Source organism: Peromyscus leucopus, chromosome 20 (genome assembly GCF_004664715.2).
Source record: "Peromyscus leucopus breed LL Stock chromosome 20, UCI_PerLeu_2.1, whole genome shotgun sequence".
Classification (NCBI taxonomy): Eukaryota; Metazoa; Chordata; class Mammalia; order Rodentia; family Cricetidae; genus Peromyscus; species Peromyscus leucopus.
Window position 1 is genome coordinate 24,026,077 of NC_051080.1, and position 16,809 is coordinate 24,042,885.

The 16,809-nt window shown below is 38.6% G+C and overlaps 1 protein-coding gene across 4 annotated transcripts in view; it reads left to right on the forward strand.

Moving 5' to 3' along the window:
- The window catches only part of Phf20l1 (PHD finger protein 20 like 1), a 75,849-nt gene extending 59,278 nt beyond the window's left edge, over window positions 1-16,571 (forward strand). For all 4 annotated transcript variants that reach the window (XM_037197511.1, XM_028876010.1, XM_028876011.2 and 1 more), the window contains 7 exons: window positions 2,255-2,419; window positions 4,203-4,384; window positions 5,510-5,609; window positions 6,892-7,087; window positions 9,866-10,217; window positions 11,388-11,550; window positions 13,318-16,571. In XM_037197511.1, coding sequence (XP_037053406.1) covers window positions 2,255-2,419; window positions 4,203-4,384; window positions 5,510-5,609; window positions 6,892-7,087; window positions 9,866-10,217; window positions 11,388-11,550; window positions 13,318-13,460 — 1,301 coding nt within the window. In that variant the 3' untranslated portion in view covers window positions 13,461-16,571. The remainder of the gene's footprint in view (window positions 1-2,254; window positions 2,420-4,202; window positions 4,385-5,509; window positions 5,610-6,891; window positions 7,088-9,865; window positions 10,218-11,387; window positions 11,551-13,317) is intronic.
- The last annotated feature ends 238 nt before the right edge of the window (window positions 16,572-16,809 follow it).

Consider the following 16,809-nt stretch of genomic DNA (forward strand, 5'->3'; position numbering starts at 1 on the left):
ACTGTGAGACTAAAGGCCTTGGAGATCAAAAGAAAGTAGAGCTAGAGATGCCAAAACTCCAAAAATACAGTGGAAGGATTTTCCTTTGGCGAGCTTACACATAAGAATTGATGTATCTAGTGTAAGTGATAGGACACACACACATAAATGTCTGCCTGGAAGGCATGATAGTTCTGTAAGAGTGTTAGGAAATCTGCCCCAAAGCTGGAGGGATCAAAGAAAAACAGTAATGGTATTCTCACTTAACCCTTGGAGCAGAGCAGACTTTCTTCCTACTAGCCAGAGGGGATTGAAGTGGGAATGTGTGGGGGTTGTAGAATGCAAAGCCATTGTATTTATTTGCTGATATAGTGTAGACCAAGTAAGTGTCAGCTGTGTTTGCTTTTCAGCATCAAGTTGCGATTTCTTTCTCTCTTATATTATGGTCTCTACTTCATTTCCTTTTGCTCAGAGAGCAGTCATTATAGGTTATAGGTTTCATTTCCTGGGCATAACATTTACAGCTGAGTAACCTTTGACAGATCATTTGTATTTCCTATGTCTCAGTCTGTTCTCCTCTGAAATGGTTACTGTACTTTCTACTTCACCTGAGTAGCTTCAGGATTAACTGAGGTTATCTCTGTGCAGTGGTAGACATGGTATTTAGTACAATAATCACTGTTTCCATGCTTGCCCAGATGATAATGTGAGGTTATGCAGATGGCTCAGTTGCTGTGAAGCCATGTTATGTAAAGACCGCTCCATCTTTTGGCAGCAGCAGGATGGCTTGGCAGTGTTCCCACTTCCTATATACCAGGATGGTAGACAGAAACCTGGGTTCTACCAGACATTCCAGTTTCCACACACTTTAAATTCTAGTCCTTTTACAGGTTATTGATTAAGAGTGAGGTTCCTGGAATCAGTCTATCAGAACTTCTGAGTGTGAACGTTGCCTTTGCCAGTGACAGTGGACTGTTTTGAACAGTGTACTTAATGTGTTTTGCCTTGATCCTTTGCTTCATAAAATAGCGTTAGCAGCCAAACCCCATTCACTGGAGTATTAAGAATTAGTACAGCGAACAACTTAAACTCTCATCTTGACAGAGAGTCTTCTTCTTTTTTTTTTTTTTTTTTTTTTTTTGGTGTCAGGTTAGTTGTACTCTAGTTTGTATGGTGATCATTGTGTAAGCTCTCCTAGACAGTGGTTTACAAACCATCTCCAATTTTTGGAGGTCATAAATTGAAAATAGTTTTCTAATCCCAAGCCATGATTCCTTTTTGGAGTCTCTAGCAAATAATCCATAAATAGTTGATACTTCTTGCTTTTCTGGCTTCCAGAGGTTGCTGTGTCTTGACTTTAGTCTTCTCATCTCTTCTTCAGAGGAGCATCAGCCAGTCAAGTCTTACCTGGATTGATTCTTTTGCCTTTTTCATTTTGAAATGGGCCCGTAGGATTTCACTGGGCCCCCAGAGATAGCCTGTTCCCTGCTTTGCAGACAGCACATTAGTTTGATTCTATCTGCACCTTGAATTCTCCTTTGCCATGATACTTAAGTGTTTACAGGTTGCAGGGATTAGGGCATGAGCATACATGGAGGACTGAACTTAGTTGCTACCAGTACTGTCACAACTGGGCTCCTATGAACTTACCTTTCCACCTACTTATTATCAGACCTGCCCTAGTCATGCTCAGTTGAGGAAAGACACAGGAGGTGAAAACCTGCTCTCTGTCCACATGTATGCACTTCCCTGAACATGTCCATCTTTTCCTCTGTCCCTGCTAAAGTGAAAGGAATGTCTCTTCTTGCTTGTGTCTGTATGACTTACCCAGGCTGAGAACAGCAGATCTTTGACATACCAGTTCATTTCCTTCAGAGGTTTGTCTTATGTGTGCTTGTGTAAGATTGATTAAATTATCACTACAGTTACACCAGACAACTGGGAGAACCTCTTACCTAACTGAAAGGAATAGGCTAATTCCTTCTTACCTTTCTTGCTACAGATAGAGCTATGAATATAATGGAGGGAAATGTAGAAATGACCATTTATCATTTCTCCACTGTAAGAGTTTACTGATGCCAGGTAGATTCTGGCAGTCCCAACTGTCTACACTATATGGAATTACTGATTTCGCTCTTACTTGCCAAAATATTTATCAGCTGCCTAATGATCTAGCTGGTCAAAGATGACAGAGAAAGTGGTTGTGTGCTTGTTTTTTGTGACTCTTGGTTGCTTGAAACTTTACTAATGTGTCTTTCTGTTTCTTATGTTGCAGACTATTCAGACTATGAAGACAGTTCCCTAGACTTTTTGGAAAGGTGCTCTTCTCCACTAACTCGATCTTCTGGGAGTTCTCTAGCTGCACGAAGCACATTCACGGAGAAAACTACAGCCTATCAGTACCCGAGGGCAATTCTGTCCGTTGATCTTAGTGGTGAAAGTATGTGTGACTGTGTAGTGGTTAAAATAAGACCTGAGATTCCTCAATATGAAACTGAAAATAAGTATACTTCTTGGGTTGCTGTTCAAGGAAGCCTTACAATTGACAGTAATTACATAAGCTAATAGGAAGATCCCAACATTAGACTTAAATACATGTTTTTCACTACCTACTAATAACGGTTTCTTATTACCCACATATTATAGGTCAATAGGCAAACACTTGTTTAAGTGATTATGTGGGTCCACTTGTGTTATAGTTAAAACTCAGTGAAAATCTGTCTTAAAGATAGTCCCTTTTCTACCAAGTCTGTGCCATAGTCTTCAAATTATTATTCAAATTCCTGTCATGTGCACATCTATAACCAAAGAGCTGGACCTGTATTCACAGTGATTTAAGCAAAATCAAGAATTGGGCACCCTTACATCAATGCAGACAAGAGGTCTACTGAAAGGAACCCTGGGTACAGCCTGTCAGGTTCTCTGCAAGTCTAGCCCTGCCAGTAGTAGTTGATGAGCATTGTTTCTTCTTTCCAATACTATACACCAGAGGAGGAAAAGCTTCCCTGCCTTAGACTCTGCTATCAATGGCTTGAGAAGAGAATTTCACCATGGTGGGGACCAGAGTCAGGAAATGCAGGAAATGGCCTGTTAGCTGCCTACTCCTTTCCAGGCCTAACTCATCTTCCCTTACTGTTAAAAATAGGTAACTTGTGACTTTCAAGATCTTAATTTCCAAAAGTTTGAGGTAGGAGAGGGGATTAAGAAAACATTGATTTGTAGACCTTATGTAACTTGCAACACAGTGATTCAGTTGCTCCTCCCCCAAGTTAAGCCAAATATATGCTTAATACTGTGAGTCAGTTATTTAAACAAGATTCTCTGGTGGATTTATTAAGTATTTGTGCCAGTACCATGAAACATGATATTTGGACCATGTATGTTTATATTAATTGCATGCTACTTTCTTTTAGTAGTATAGTTTAAAATCTATTCTTATATTATGATTGCCATCCATTTAGTGCCTTACTTTGTAGCCCAGGATGATCTCAAACTCTTGATCATCCTGCCTTAGCCCCCAAATGCTGAAATGAAATGTGTGAGCCACCATACCCTCCCTGCTAAGCAGTTGATAGTTAATTGCCTTTATCACTACCTGGCTGCACAATTGAACCACATTATATGTTGTATGCAAATGCTTGATATAATGCTTGTGTATGTAGTGCAATGATAGTTGATTAAAAGATTATTAACTCTATAGTACAAATAATAAAATTCATTCTTTCACAACCAAAAAAGGGCTAAGATTTGTGAACATTCAATCAAAAGTTTGCAGCCGGGTGGTGGTGGCACATGCCTTTAATCCCAGTACTCGGGAAGCAGACACAGGTAGATCTCTGAGTTTGGGACCAGCCTGGTCTACAGAGCGAGTCCCAGTACAGACTCCAAAGCTACACTGAGAGACCCTGCCTCAAAACAAGCAAACAAAAAGTTTGCAAACTGTAGAGAAACTAATAGGTTTCTTTGTCAGTATCAGCCTTAGCCATAACCTCTGTTAGCAGGAAGAGTAGTGGCTACTCAGTATTACTTTCAGCAATGTGTGTATATATGAGATGGAAAGCACCAGAACTACAAAAACTTTGAAGATTATTGGTTTTTTTGTCCAGAGGCAGGTACTCAGTTCACATGTTTTTGCTTTGCTAAAATGCTTATACTCATTTCCCATAGCTCCTTTTTTCTGGTAAGTGACATATGGAAATGGTATGCACTTTCATGTGTTCCAGACTTGTCGGATGTGGAATTTCTGGATGACTCTTCCACAGAGAGCCTGCTTCTGAGTGGAGATGAGTACAACCAAGACTTTGATTCAACTAATTTTGAGGAGTCTCAGGATGAAGATGATGCTATTAATGAAATTGTGCGATGTATCTGTGAAATGGATGAGGAGAATGGCTTCATGATCCAGGTACTTGGTCAGCCTGTGCCCTGCAGTTCTGGATCATTTGGGTATTGAGTAGGTATACCAGAGCACTTTCCCTTTTTATTGGCCATCCTCACAAGTTAGTTGCTAATACATTGCCATGCTTTCAATCCCAGCAGTGCTAGTTAGGAAGTCTCTCCACCGAATGAAGTAGACACTTGGCTTGTGAGTATCACTGTCCACTTGTATGGTATCTGTTAGCAGATTGAAGCCTTCATGCTGAAATGTTTAAAGGCCCTTAAGGTGGGTCTTCCTCCACAGTGTAGGGTTGACTACAGCATGGCTTTTACTGACACTTAATAATCAGCAATATGTAGTTGGGGAGTGGGAATCAAAACTCAAGTGTCCAGGATTCCCAAAAGAGAAAAGAACTTTGTTGCAAGGGTTAGCAACCTCTCTTTTTTTTTTTTTTTTTTTTTTTGAGAAAGGGTTTCTCTGTGTAGCTTTGGAGCCTTTCCTGGAACTCACTCCATAGCCCAGGCTGGCCTTGAACTCACAGAGATCCACCTGCCTCTGCCTCCCGAGTGCTGGGATTAAGGGTATGCACCACCACTGCCCGGCACAACCTCTCCTTATAAGAAGGGTGTCTCTAAGATATCAGGAAGAAGCATGGTCCATATTTGTGTTGATATGTAGAAAAATTAGGAGGCATTGGCTACAGGAATGAAGGAAATAACCGCCTTCTTTGTCAATGGTGTTCTCAATAAAGGTGCTGTGAAGTTAGAATTTTACCACGAGTATTACCTTAAGTGTCATTGTACAGACATTTTACAGATTTGCTTCAATGGGTGTTTTTAGGATTTGATTGCCTATGAATCAGTAGGAAACACAAGGGGTGATTTCTCTTAAGTAGTTTATTGAAGTGTATTTTAATAGATGTAATATAAAAGTTTTTTAAATAGTTGACTATTCAATGATAAAATTCATCTTGAGCAGAGCTTTTTCTTATGGCACATAGGTCTTGAACTGGTGGTGCCAGAAAGCAGGGCAGCTAGTTAAAAGGCAGCATTGTGTGTCTTGCCTTGCCTGTCGTGGTCTGAGGGTGTCATTCCTGTCCTGGTCTGAGGGTGTCATTTCAGCCAGCACTATGGGTCTCTTCTGTCTCTGCAGTGTGAAGAGTGCCTGTGCTGGCAGCACAGTGTGTGCATGGGGCTCCTGGAGGACAGCATTCCGGAGCAGTACATCTGCTACATCTGTCGGGACCCTCCGGGTGAGGCCCTCCGCCCCGTGTGGGTTGTGTGACGCGGACTCCAGAGTATGGCCACTGTGTAGAGCACCTGCACTTCTTGGTTAGCTAGACTCCTCTGCCATAACATGGGTTGAAGAGACTTTTTGCCTGTTACAGCATGACTATCATAGTAATCACCTGCACAAACACTTTTATGTAGACGTGTTGACATACTGATCACCTTACCAAAGGGAGATCATGGCTTTATCCTATAGCTAGCTTTTGACTACTCCAATGTATTGATTTCTAGCTGGGCTTATTTATGCTGATTTGAGTGAACCAATGTTCATTTCCTGCTACCCATCTGATGAGTTTTGAAGAAGTTTTGGGTAGTGCTACATACCCAGTTTATTTTAGAACAAATGGGATTCGAGAGCCTTGTCTATATCTTTTATTTCCCTATGAAGCAGCTAGATGTGGGAAGTCACATGTTTGTGCCTAAAGAGGCACCACTAAGTAGCAGACTGAAATGTAACTCCTAATCCTTTGTACTTGCTTTGTTATGCCTTCCTCTGTGCCAAGTACCACATTCTACATGTAGAGAATAGTTTCAGCAACCATGGCAGAATATAGCTAGTTTTTAGGCAAGTGTCCTGTTCCCATGCCCACAAAAAGATAAACAGAAAAAAGTATAAGAATCAAGAGATGGATATGGAGATGGCTTCGTCAGTAAAGTGTTTTCATTCAAGTAGGAGGACCAGTCTTCTGATTTCTAGTATCCATGTAAAAAGCTGGGCATGCCTACAATTCCAGCAATCTAGAAATAGAGACAGAAGGTACCTCTTTGTTGAGGCTACCTCAACAAAGTTGGTTGGGCTTTGTTGGCCAACCAGTCTAGCCGAATCAGTGAGCTCCATATTCCATGAAAGATCCTGTCTTAAAAACTGAATTGAAATACAGTAAAGAAGCATAACCTCTAGCCTCACACATGCAAATAACAAAGAAAGAATTATTCAGGTTAGTGAAAGAAAGACCTGTGGTTTCTGCCAACCATCTTAGAGGACAGCTGACTGGTTAATAAAAATTAAAAATAGAACATTAGGGTTCCCTTGGCAGATGTCACCTGCCACTGACCATACCCTCAGTGGCATTCCTTCTCATGTACAGGCACACCAGAAGTGCAAAGCTATCTACTGCATGCTATCTACTGCAGTTTGGAGGCCACTTTTAGTGGTACAACCTGTATTGCTCACTGAGAAACATTAGGGGGAAGGATCTGAATAAGTAGGATCCTTTATTATTTTAATTTCAACTTTATCTGCAGGTCAGAGATGGAGTGCAAAATATCGTTATGATAAGGAATGGTTGAATAATGGAAGAATGTATGGGTTGTCTTTTTTAAAAGAAAATTATTCTCATCTCAATGCCAAAAAGATAGTTTCCACACATCATCTGCTTGCTGATGTCTATGGTGTGACTGAAGTACTACATGGGTTACAGCTAAAGATTGGAATACTCAAGTAAGTAAACTGAGTCACACATGGACTTACACAATTTTTAAAAAATATTTTTATTTTATGTGTATGAGTGTTTTGACTGCGTTTATGTATGTGTATGTTTATGTAGAGACAAGGAGAGGGTTGATCCCCAGGAACTAGTTATACACAGATCAGAGCCTCCATGTGGGTGCTAAGAACTGAACCCAAGTCCTCTGCAAGAGCAGCAAGTGTTTTTAACCAGTGAGCCATCTCTGCAGTCCCATTCTTACAAATCAGAATACAAATCTAAGACAAAGCCTAACATCAGTTAATCATAAATATAAAAACAAACTAAAAAAAAAACAAATTTAAGTAGGTTTTTTAAATTATTATTTTATGGGGGGAGGTTTAGAAATAAAACTGTTTCTTCACAGATTGTAAGATAGTTTATCAGGTAGTCTTTTGGAGGTTCAAAGTAGTACTTCAGAAGACAGAATATTTAAAAGAAGTCCACTTTTTAAAAGTAAGAAAAACTAATTAACTGTTTGGATGGCAAGTTCTGTCTACCTGGTTCACATCCTACTCTGTCAAGAAATTTTAGAGCCAACTGCAGCCAATGTGGTGAGTCTGTTCTCATTCTCTGATAATGGTGTGTGATGAATTCATTCGACTAGGGTGTTGTGTTCTTCAGTCAGCTTAATGCTCAGAAAGGGGGAGAGAGGCAACAGATTCTGGATCACCTTTGCTGCTGTGCTCCATGATGTCTTAGCCTCAGGTGGTTCTGTCCTTCTACATAAGGGATCTGGATATGTTTGAGGGCTTGTGCTCATTTCCTTCGAATGCCAGGTGAGAGTTATTTAAAGAATAAAGGAAAGAGCCTTTTATTTGATGTACAGTGGATGGTCTGCTCATTCTTCCCAAGATTTACCACTTCTTCCTCCCTTTTGCATCCTGTCCTGTGAGTCGTGAGATTGCTGGCCTTTGACTTGCTCCTCTGCCTACTCTGTTGTCTTATCCAGGCAGCTTCATTTCACCTGAGAAGTTTCTGTACTTTTCCTTTCTATGGCCCCATTCTTCTTTTGGTTCATTCTTCACACTTTGTAACTGCATTCCCATTAATGAAGCAGAACATTAGCCTCTGTTATGCCATAAATTTTTCCTGCTGCTTCTGACCAAAGGCCTTTAATAACAGGATTTTATTGGCATACCCTTCCTCTTCTTAGTATTCTGACCAACCATTCCAGCTATACTAAAGCATAGTCCTAAATGAAGTATGATTTCTTAGACATAGAGGTCTTTTACAGCTAGTTTCCCTAGAAGATTCATTTCCATCATTGCCTGCTGGCTAGATTTGAACCTGCTCTTCTTGGTACATTGCATGTATACTGAAACCATCATTCTTTTTAGGTAGGCCTTGGATCTTGAAGGCCTCCTGAATTAGGATTATAGGTGTGTGCCACCAGGCCCAGCTCTAGGCATAGGTTTTCAGAGGGTTATGTCACCTCTCCAAACTGTCAGGATTCATTCCACTAGACTGTGGAGCCAGAGAACTAGGTGTCTTCCTAGTATGCCTTCTACTGATTGAGAATTTTAAGTGCCTATTTTCTGGATATTACAAATCCTAGAAGTCTAAAAGATAAAAGATTATAAACTGAGAGATTATAAATGGGTATATAAATAGTAGAAGAAAATGAATTAGAGTCTCATTTAGAAATCATTAATTTTTAGCTATCACTGAGCCTTTAGGAGGAGTCATACTTTCATGCTTTGCACTTAATTCTGAGCAGAGCTGTGCTTTGCTTTAGCATTACTATAGACCACAGTCAGGGTATGAATAATGAACCTTCTTAGGAGACCAATTGTATAGTAGCTAAAATAAAAAATATTCTATTCTGCAGTTCCTTATCTAGAAATTGATCTGACTGCAGTATTCTAACTTGTATGCAATGATACACATTCACACACATTGCTGAGTGGAGAATTGATGGGATGGACTAGACTGGCAATTAATGTCATTTATGTATTCAAGTCTATATAAAGAAAGTCTGTGTGTATTGGTGTGGCATGATGCCCACTGTGTGTTGTTTAGGAAAAAGGAGATGACTGGCTACTTGTATAATTTTTTTTAAAGTATGCTTTTCTTTAAAAAACACAAAATATAAAGATTTATTTGTTCCTATTTATGTGTTAGCACCCACATGTATGTATATATATCAAGTGTATGCTGGAAGAAGACACTGAGTCCCATGGAACTGAGTTATAGGTAGATGTGAGCCACCTGATGTGCTGTAGGAAACTAAAACATCCGGGTCCTCTGCAAGAACAGGAAGGGCTCTTAATTAGCTGCTGAGCTATCTCTCCAGCTCTTTGTTTTCTTCCTTTTTCATAATTTTGTATGTATAGAAAAAGTCTGCAAGATTAGTACATTTATAATTGCTACAGTGGAATAGACTTGCTTTTTATGTGTTTAGTTGTAGTACTTTTCTCATGAATAGTGATGGCTTTTTTTTGATTGACTAGAGGTTATAAAATATGCTCACATAACGTTTGTGTATCATACAGTGACAGTGAAAAGTCTATAAAGACACGTGTATATCAAACAGGGACATTAGTCAATAGAGTTTAGTTAATTGTTGTTTTTCTGAATAGTGTTTAAAACTGAGAGGATTTGAATTTTTGATGAAATGCTAGAGGAATTAACTTAAGAACAACTTTGTCTTTGAACCTGACCTCTTTCTTACATGGTTATCAAATTTATTACAATTTTTAGGTTGTTGTCATTCTTATCCTAAAGTATTCTTTCTTCATTTATGTTCTAAGGAATAAGCATCATCCTGACCTTCGTCTCTGGGCTTATTCTGGGAAGAGAAAAGACCAAGATCAGATAGTAGCTGGAACAGAGAAAAAACTGACACTTCAGGACATAGCTAACTCAGAGGGAAAGAAATACATACAGAACCACAAAGAACCTTCCCTGAAAATGGAAGAAACGTATATAACAAGTGAACACAGCTATCAAAAGCCACAAAGCTTTAGTCAGGACTGCCAGTCTCTCACAGACCCTGGAAGCTCGGATGATGATGATGCTAGCAGTTTTGAAGAAGATGGAGAACTCCACATGGGAGATAAAAGCCATCTGTATTTAGCAAAAGAGCGTGGAGTATCAGAGAAGGTAATGGTTCCCATAGAACAAGAGGAGGAGCTGATACAATTAAACATACCTAGTCTTTGGGCTTTATTAATATGGAAATACCTGTTTAAAGATTGTTTTATCTTTTCTCCACCACAATACATTATCCATGTAAACACTGAGCTGTTATAATCCATTCAACTGCTACCATAAAGTTCCTAAGAACACTTAGATGTCTCCAGAAATTAATGAGCCACATTGTATATCAAAAGAAAAAATCAGTTTCTGTGGGACCATTTGGGTATATATGGCATCATAATTTTGTTCCTTTAATGTGTTTTGGACAAAGCGTGGCATTGTCCTTCCAAATCTGTAGCATATTTTTTTGCATATCAATCCCATTCTACAGTAACTGTCTGTAAACATATCTCTTGTTTGTTGGGCTTAGCACTGGGATTGAAATGGGTCCTAATACTTTATTTCCACTAGCAAAGCCACTTTAAAACTAGTTCTTTATTATTCTGGCATTTAAAGTCATCACCAAAAGTTCACAGCTAAATCTGGAAAGTTTATATTTCATGAAACTTATGGTAAATTATTTTGTCAAATTAATATCCTTCTATGAAACTAATTACCTTTGGCAATCTAAATCCAGATTTTATATGTGTATGTGTGTGTGTGTTAAACAGTTTGCATTCTGAGATTTTTAAAAGATTCTTACCTTCCTTTAGCTCATCAGTATAACCACAATAGTAAAGGCCAACCTATTGTTAACTGAACTTTGAAACCAGTCTTTTATAGTTTGTTGATCTTTCCCAGCCATTGCTTTGCCTCCACTCCATTTATGTCACCAGTTCAAATTGAGGAAGAAAATGGTCCTCTTTGCTAGTCATTCCAATTATGGAGTGGAATTAATGTTTTCATTTATTTAGCACATCTTACTGAAACCTTCTCCTGTGGGGCACACTCTGGAAAGCACTGAGGAGGAAAGATCTAGTGGCACCTTTAGTTTGGAAGAACACCAGATGGAATTTGATGGTGTGCAGGAACTTTCTCTGAAGACTTTCTCAGAGTCAGTTTGTTTTGTGCCTGCCTGTGTAGAGTGATGGGTTTTACTCTATCCTTCCCATTTTGAAGTAACATTTCATCCAGTTCTCTGTGTTTTGTTTTATTCTGTTCTGTTCTGTTTTTCTCACTGGTCCTTTGGAGAAGAATCCAGCTTCAGGGAACAAAGTGTTTGTTTATAATGAGAAAAGGGGCACAGAGGGCCCAGGAGACTCACATCTTCAGTGGCAGCTAAATCTCCTTACGCACATAGAAAACGTGCAGAATGAAGTCACCAGCAGGATGGACCTCATAGAAAAAGAAGTGGATGGTAATGTAGCCAAGAGCTCAGGTGTAACTACTATCTTGTGTGTAATGTTGTTATAAAGAAGCTGTTTGGAGCTAAGTTGTAGGATGCAAACTACAGATACACCACCTGCCTGCTGAGTTCTGTCTCTTCATTTACACTGTATTTAGTATATGCAGGGTATTGTAGGCTCAATACAGGATGGCAGAATTACCTTTGGTAGTGGTTTCTTATCCATTTTGTTTTATTCTTAACATGGATATTTATTAAATACTGCCCATATGCCTGGTTCAATATGGGATATTTGGGGAGTGTTTGCTAGTTTCATTGAAGAATATTGTCTTTGAAGTCAGCATATTCATAAGCATATTCATTTCCACTTTGGCTAGTATCTGTTAAGTAGAATTAATTCCTATAAATTAAGCAAGTAAACCATAAGTTTGCATGCAAATTTTCAAATAATTTTCTCTCACATCTTTGTAAATTTTATTATCACATAGAAACTGAAAAGTAGCCAGAAAAAATACCCCTATTTTATATTTGAGAAACTAGAATAAATTGAATTCCAGGAATCTCAATCACACGTTTCTTTTGGTTTGACTATTTTGTCCTGACCTCATAGAACATAACCTTCCTCTACCTTTTAACCCTCTCCCTGTAAATATTATATTGTGCTAATATAGACAGACTGTACTTCTGCCTTTCTGTCCTTTAAGCATGGAAGCGAATACCTGTCTCAGAAGCATCTTGCATTTGGTTTTAATTTCATTAGATAGAATTAGTTTGTCTAGTGCGGGTTTTTGAAAAAATAAACCTGTAGCCTGACAATTCCATATTTTTAACAGATTTTTTTAAAGGAAACAATAAAAATTGAGCATGTAATTAATTGATCTATCTACCCAGTATTTTAGTCCACTTGCATATTTTTTAAATGTTTCAATAAAGTAGTGATCCTGGAAAGGACACTGAGAAACGGCTACCTCTTTCCTTTGTTAATGAGAAGATGTGGCCTGGGGAAATGGCTCAATAGTAGAGCATTTACTTTAGAAGTATGAGGACCTAAGTCCAGATCCCTAGAAGCCATGCAAATAAAAGCCAGGTGTGGTGGCATGCACTTGTAATCCTGGCAATGAAGAGATTGGTGGTGGATGCAAGTTAGTTGATTCTTGGGACTTGCTGGCCAGCTAGCCTCGCTACTGGGCAACATTCCTGGCCACTGAGACTTAGTCTCCAACAAAAGGTGGGTAGTGTCTGAGGAACAACATCCAATTTGTCTTCTGACTGTCACATGCACGCACAATCATGTTCCTGCACACAAGAACATGCACACAAAGGAAAAGATTAAGTAAAAATGATTTATATCTAAATTATTATTTGGGCAGGCTTGGCAACTGTTGTGTTCTGTTTCAGAAGAGAGTGAATGAGACATACTAATGAATGTGTATGTGTGCTAATGCATATTACATGTACCAGAGGGAAGACATCCTAAATGAAATATGTATGTGTGTGTATGTACATGTAGGGTGGCAGGGAATGGGTCGGGGTATGTAGCTCAGTGGTAGAACAGCTGCTCTGGGTTCAATCCCCAGTATTTCGGGGAGGAAGTGTCTGAGATAACAGATGAAGATTACCCAGAATGGTCCGAGCTATTGCAAGTAGAATGATTAAGAGCATTGGCCTTCTGGAAAGAGGAGAGTGAACTGTTTGTTTCAGTCACCATTCCATCCTTCCAGTTGGTTATCTCCTGGCTGTTCTTCTCAATGCCAATTAACTTATTTTCCTCTCTTATAGTTCTGGAAAGCTGGCTTGATTTCACAGGGGAATTAGAGCCACCAGATCCCCTTGCAAGACTGCCCCAACTTAAACGCCACATCAAACAACTCTTACTTGACATGGGCAAAGTACAACAAATTGCAACTCTTTGCTCTGTATAACAACAGTAAACACTTGGTGACAAGAATGTGTCTTTCTTCAGTTGAAACATCTTTATTGCTAAGTGGAGAGTCAAAAAGCTTAGTAATGTTTGGTCACTTACTGATTTGTGACATCAGTAGTATGGCATCTTGGAAGGAAAATGAAGACAAGTTTATCAAGGAAGCTGATACTGAAGATGAGTGAGTAAGCTGCAAAGGGTGGCATCTCTACCAAGAATCAGTGTAGAATACAAGCTATACTAAAGGAATGGAATTGGCAGGATTCTTACAGTTGCTTTCCTGAAGCTCAAGATACCCGTAGAGAGAAATATGGTGTGTTTATATAGATTGTAGAAGAGATACCCCTGTTTATAAACCAGCATTTGGCCAAAACAACACTGTAAGGAAATTCAAGTTCTGGAGAGTTCTACACATTTGCTCTAAGAATTTCTTTCTCAGCAGTTGGATTCAGCTGCAAAGAAACTTAGGTTATTTAAACTTCTGTAGGATCATGAGCTATTTCTTGAGTGATGAATGTATTTAATCAGAAAACTGACAATGGAAGTCTCACTTTGGGGGAAACAATTGTGGAATTTTAACTTCATTATGAATGTATTTTAAGAAAACCACCAAATAATTGGAATTTATTGTGGGCATTGTGCTCTTTATAAACAAAGTGGCTTACAGAAGGGCCCCATGTGCCAAATGTTGATACTGCTGGAAAGAGGATTTCAATATTGCAGGAGTCCTTCCATCCATCGTACGTAATGCCATTAACCCATACAGTCCTGTACATCACATGCTATGTGCTCTGTGTAGGTGAGTGGCAGTATCCAGGCTTCAGCATACAGCTTTATCCTGGATACACTTGGTGTGTTTGCCTTTTGAAAAAAAAAAAAAACATAAAACATAAACCTCAGCTGGGATGAGGAGTGACAAAAATATCAAAATAATCTGTGGCTGTAGATTTTTTTTTTTAACTGCTAGTAGTGGAATACTGGAAAGCTTCATTTCTGAAGACAAATTTTATTTTAAAAGATAAATATGCATTCAAAAATTTTAGCTTTGATCATATATGGACAGATTTATGAAACCAAAGGCAACTAAGTTGCTTCCTCAGCTCTTGCTGCATTTTTGAGCCTAGGTCCTACTGTCTGCCAGTCCTGGTGCGAGTTGTGTGCACCCCCAGTGCTATATGCGCAGGTATGCGTCAGTGAGTCTGCTTGTTTAAGTAGTCAACGTACATATGTACATAGTCAACACATATTTATATCACACATATCTAGTTTTATTACTATAGACTATACAAATTGGTGGTTAACATAAAATGTTACCTTTTAACAGACTGTTTTTAAAAACTAAAAATGTATGTACAGGTTTTGAAATTTTTTTAAAAAGAGGGAGAAAAGACTGTTAAGAGGAGGCTATTTGATGACATTACACTTGAATATTTTTTTGCCTCATTCTGTTTATCAGTTCTAGCAATCTGTTTAAACTGGTTTAGAACTGATAGACAGTGAACTTGAATTTATCTTTGATAAGAATTCATGCCACTGTACATTCAGATATTATTTAAATTTGCAAACACACTGTTCTATATGTAAGGTACTGTATGTAAAATTCTATTAAAACTATTCCACATATCCTAAAAATTTCAGCTTGCCTTTTTGCGGCCTTATGTTTTGATGTGAAGATTAAAAGAATGTGCAAAACATTGAGAAATATTTTTATTGCCTTTTGAGATTTTCCAACTGACAAATGTGCCAAAGATCACCATACATAAAGTATAACCCTCTGTATTTACTTGTGATATCTAAACTTTGTCAAAGATCCTACTGATGAAAGCTTTAGCAGAAGTCATTGTGGGGTGATTGCTTAAATCTGCATATTAAAGTAAAAATTAGTGCCTATAACCCATGTGTGGAGTAACTTTACTAATGTCTGTGTTTCAAGATCGATACTATATTGTTGATTTGTGTTTCAAAATGGCTCTGAAAGTTTCCATCATGACTGAACCTTAGACATTGAAGTTAAATCTTCTTTTCAGAAATGGAGTCATTAATGTCTTTAGCCTGTGAATAGTGGTGTTGCCTTGATTCGTGTCATATATGCAGATGAGCTCTGCATTCATTTATACTCAGCTTCTCAGTTCTGGTGACCTTTGTTAAAGTAATGCACAGTGTTGTAGTACAGACTAAGTGTCCCTACCACAAAGTCTGAAATGTTCCAGATGTGGAGTGCCAGCTGGACTCCACAAGAGGAAAGGTCAACATCTCACCTGATGTGGCAGGATCACTGTCAAATGCAGGCTTCCTAAAACTGCAGTGTACAGTTTCTTCAGGCTATGTGCTTAAATTAGACACAAAACAGTAGTGAAGTTCATGGTGAGACCTAACTCTCATGACAAGAATGTGTCATGATAAAATGTAAAGATTCCAGTATCCAAGAAAACACCAAATACAAAACATTTTCCTTCCCAAGCATTTCCAGTAATGAACATTAAGCCTGTATTTCAAAATTCAGCACATTGAGTGCTTCATGTACAGAACATGTTCAATCTTCTGCTTGCTTTTTGTAATCAATGAGAAAGCTAATTCTTAAATTTAGATCTTTAAAGGATATATGAGATTATGTGCACATACCCAGTTTACTATGGAGCCTACCACCAACTGTGTGAGGCCCATTAGCAGCTATAGAGGGCAGAACTTTGCTTTGAGAGAATGAATTAACTTTGGAGAAGCAAATTGATGGTGAGAATTGTCGGGTAAGATTTGTTTCTCCTTTTAGTTTTACCTAAAATCATTATATTGAAATGTGAGCAATGAGCTGGAGGGGGTGTTTTCTTCAATGATAATATTTCATCAGACAGAAGAGAACAAGCCTCGGTAGAGGGATTCCTCCTCTTAATTTCTGGCAAATATAATTTGTACTTCCTGTGGTTGTCTGTGGTTCAACTGACTGTTGAAGTCATGTATTTCTCCTTAAAGGAAACTTGTTATTTTTAGAATTTCAGGTAAGCCCCTGTTCCTACCTGTTTCAACTCCATGTTCATACGAAAATGTGCATACTTCACATGTTCAAACTGAAGCATACTGCTTCTGCCCTAATAAAGCGAATCTGCTGCCATTGTCATTGCCTTGGTTAATAACATCCTATGAGTCTATGTTTGACATGCATTTAACCGCCATTTCATCACCACATGTAGTGATTCCTCAGAACAATGATGCTGTCTTCCTTAAGCCTGCTGGGAACCCATTGCAAATAAGGTCATGGCAGTGTGAGGCAGTTTTGCTTGCCTCTGCCATTCTAGCTTTGTTTTCATACTGAGTTTTCAAACCTCTCCTTGCCAGACTAGAGAACTACACTTAAT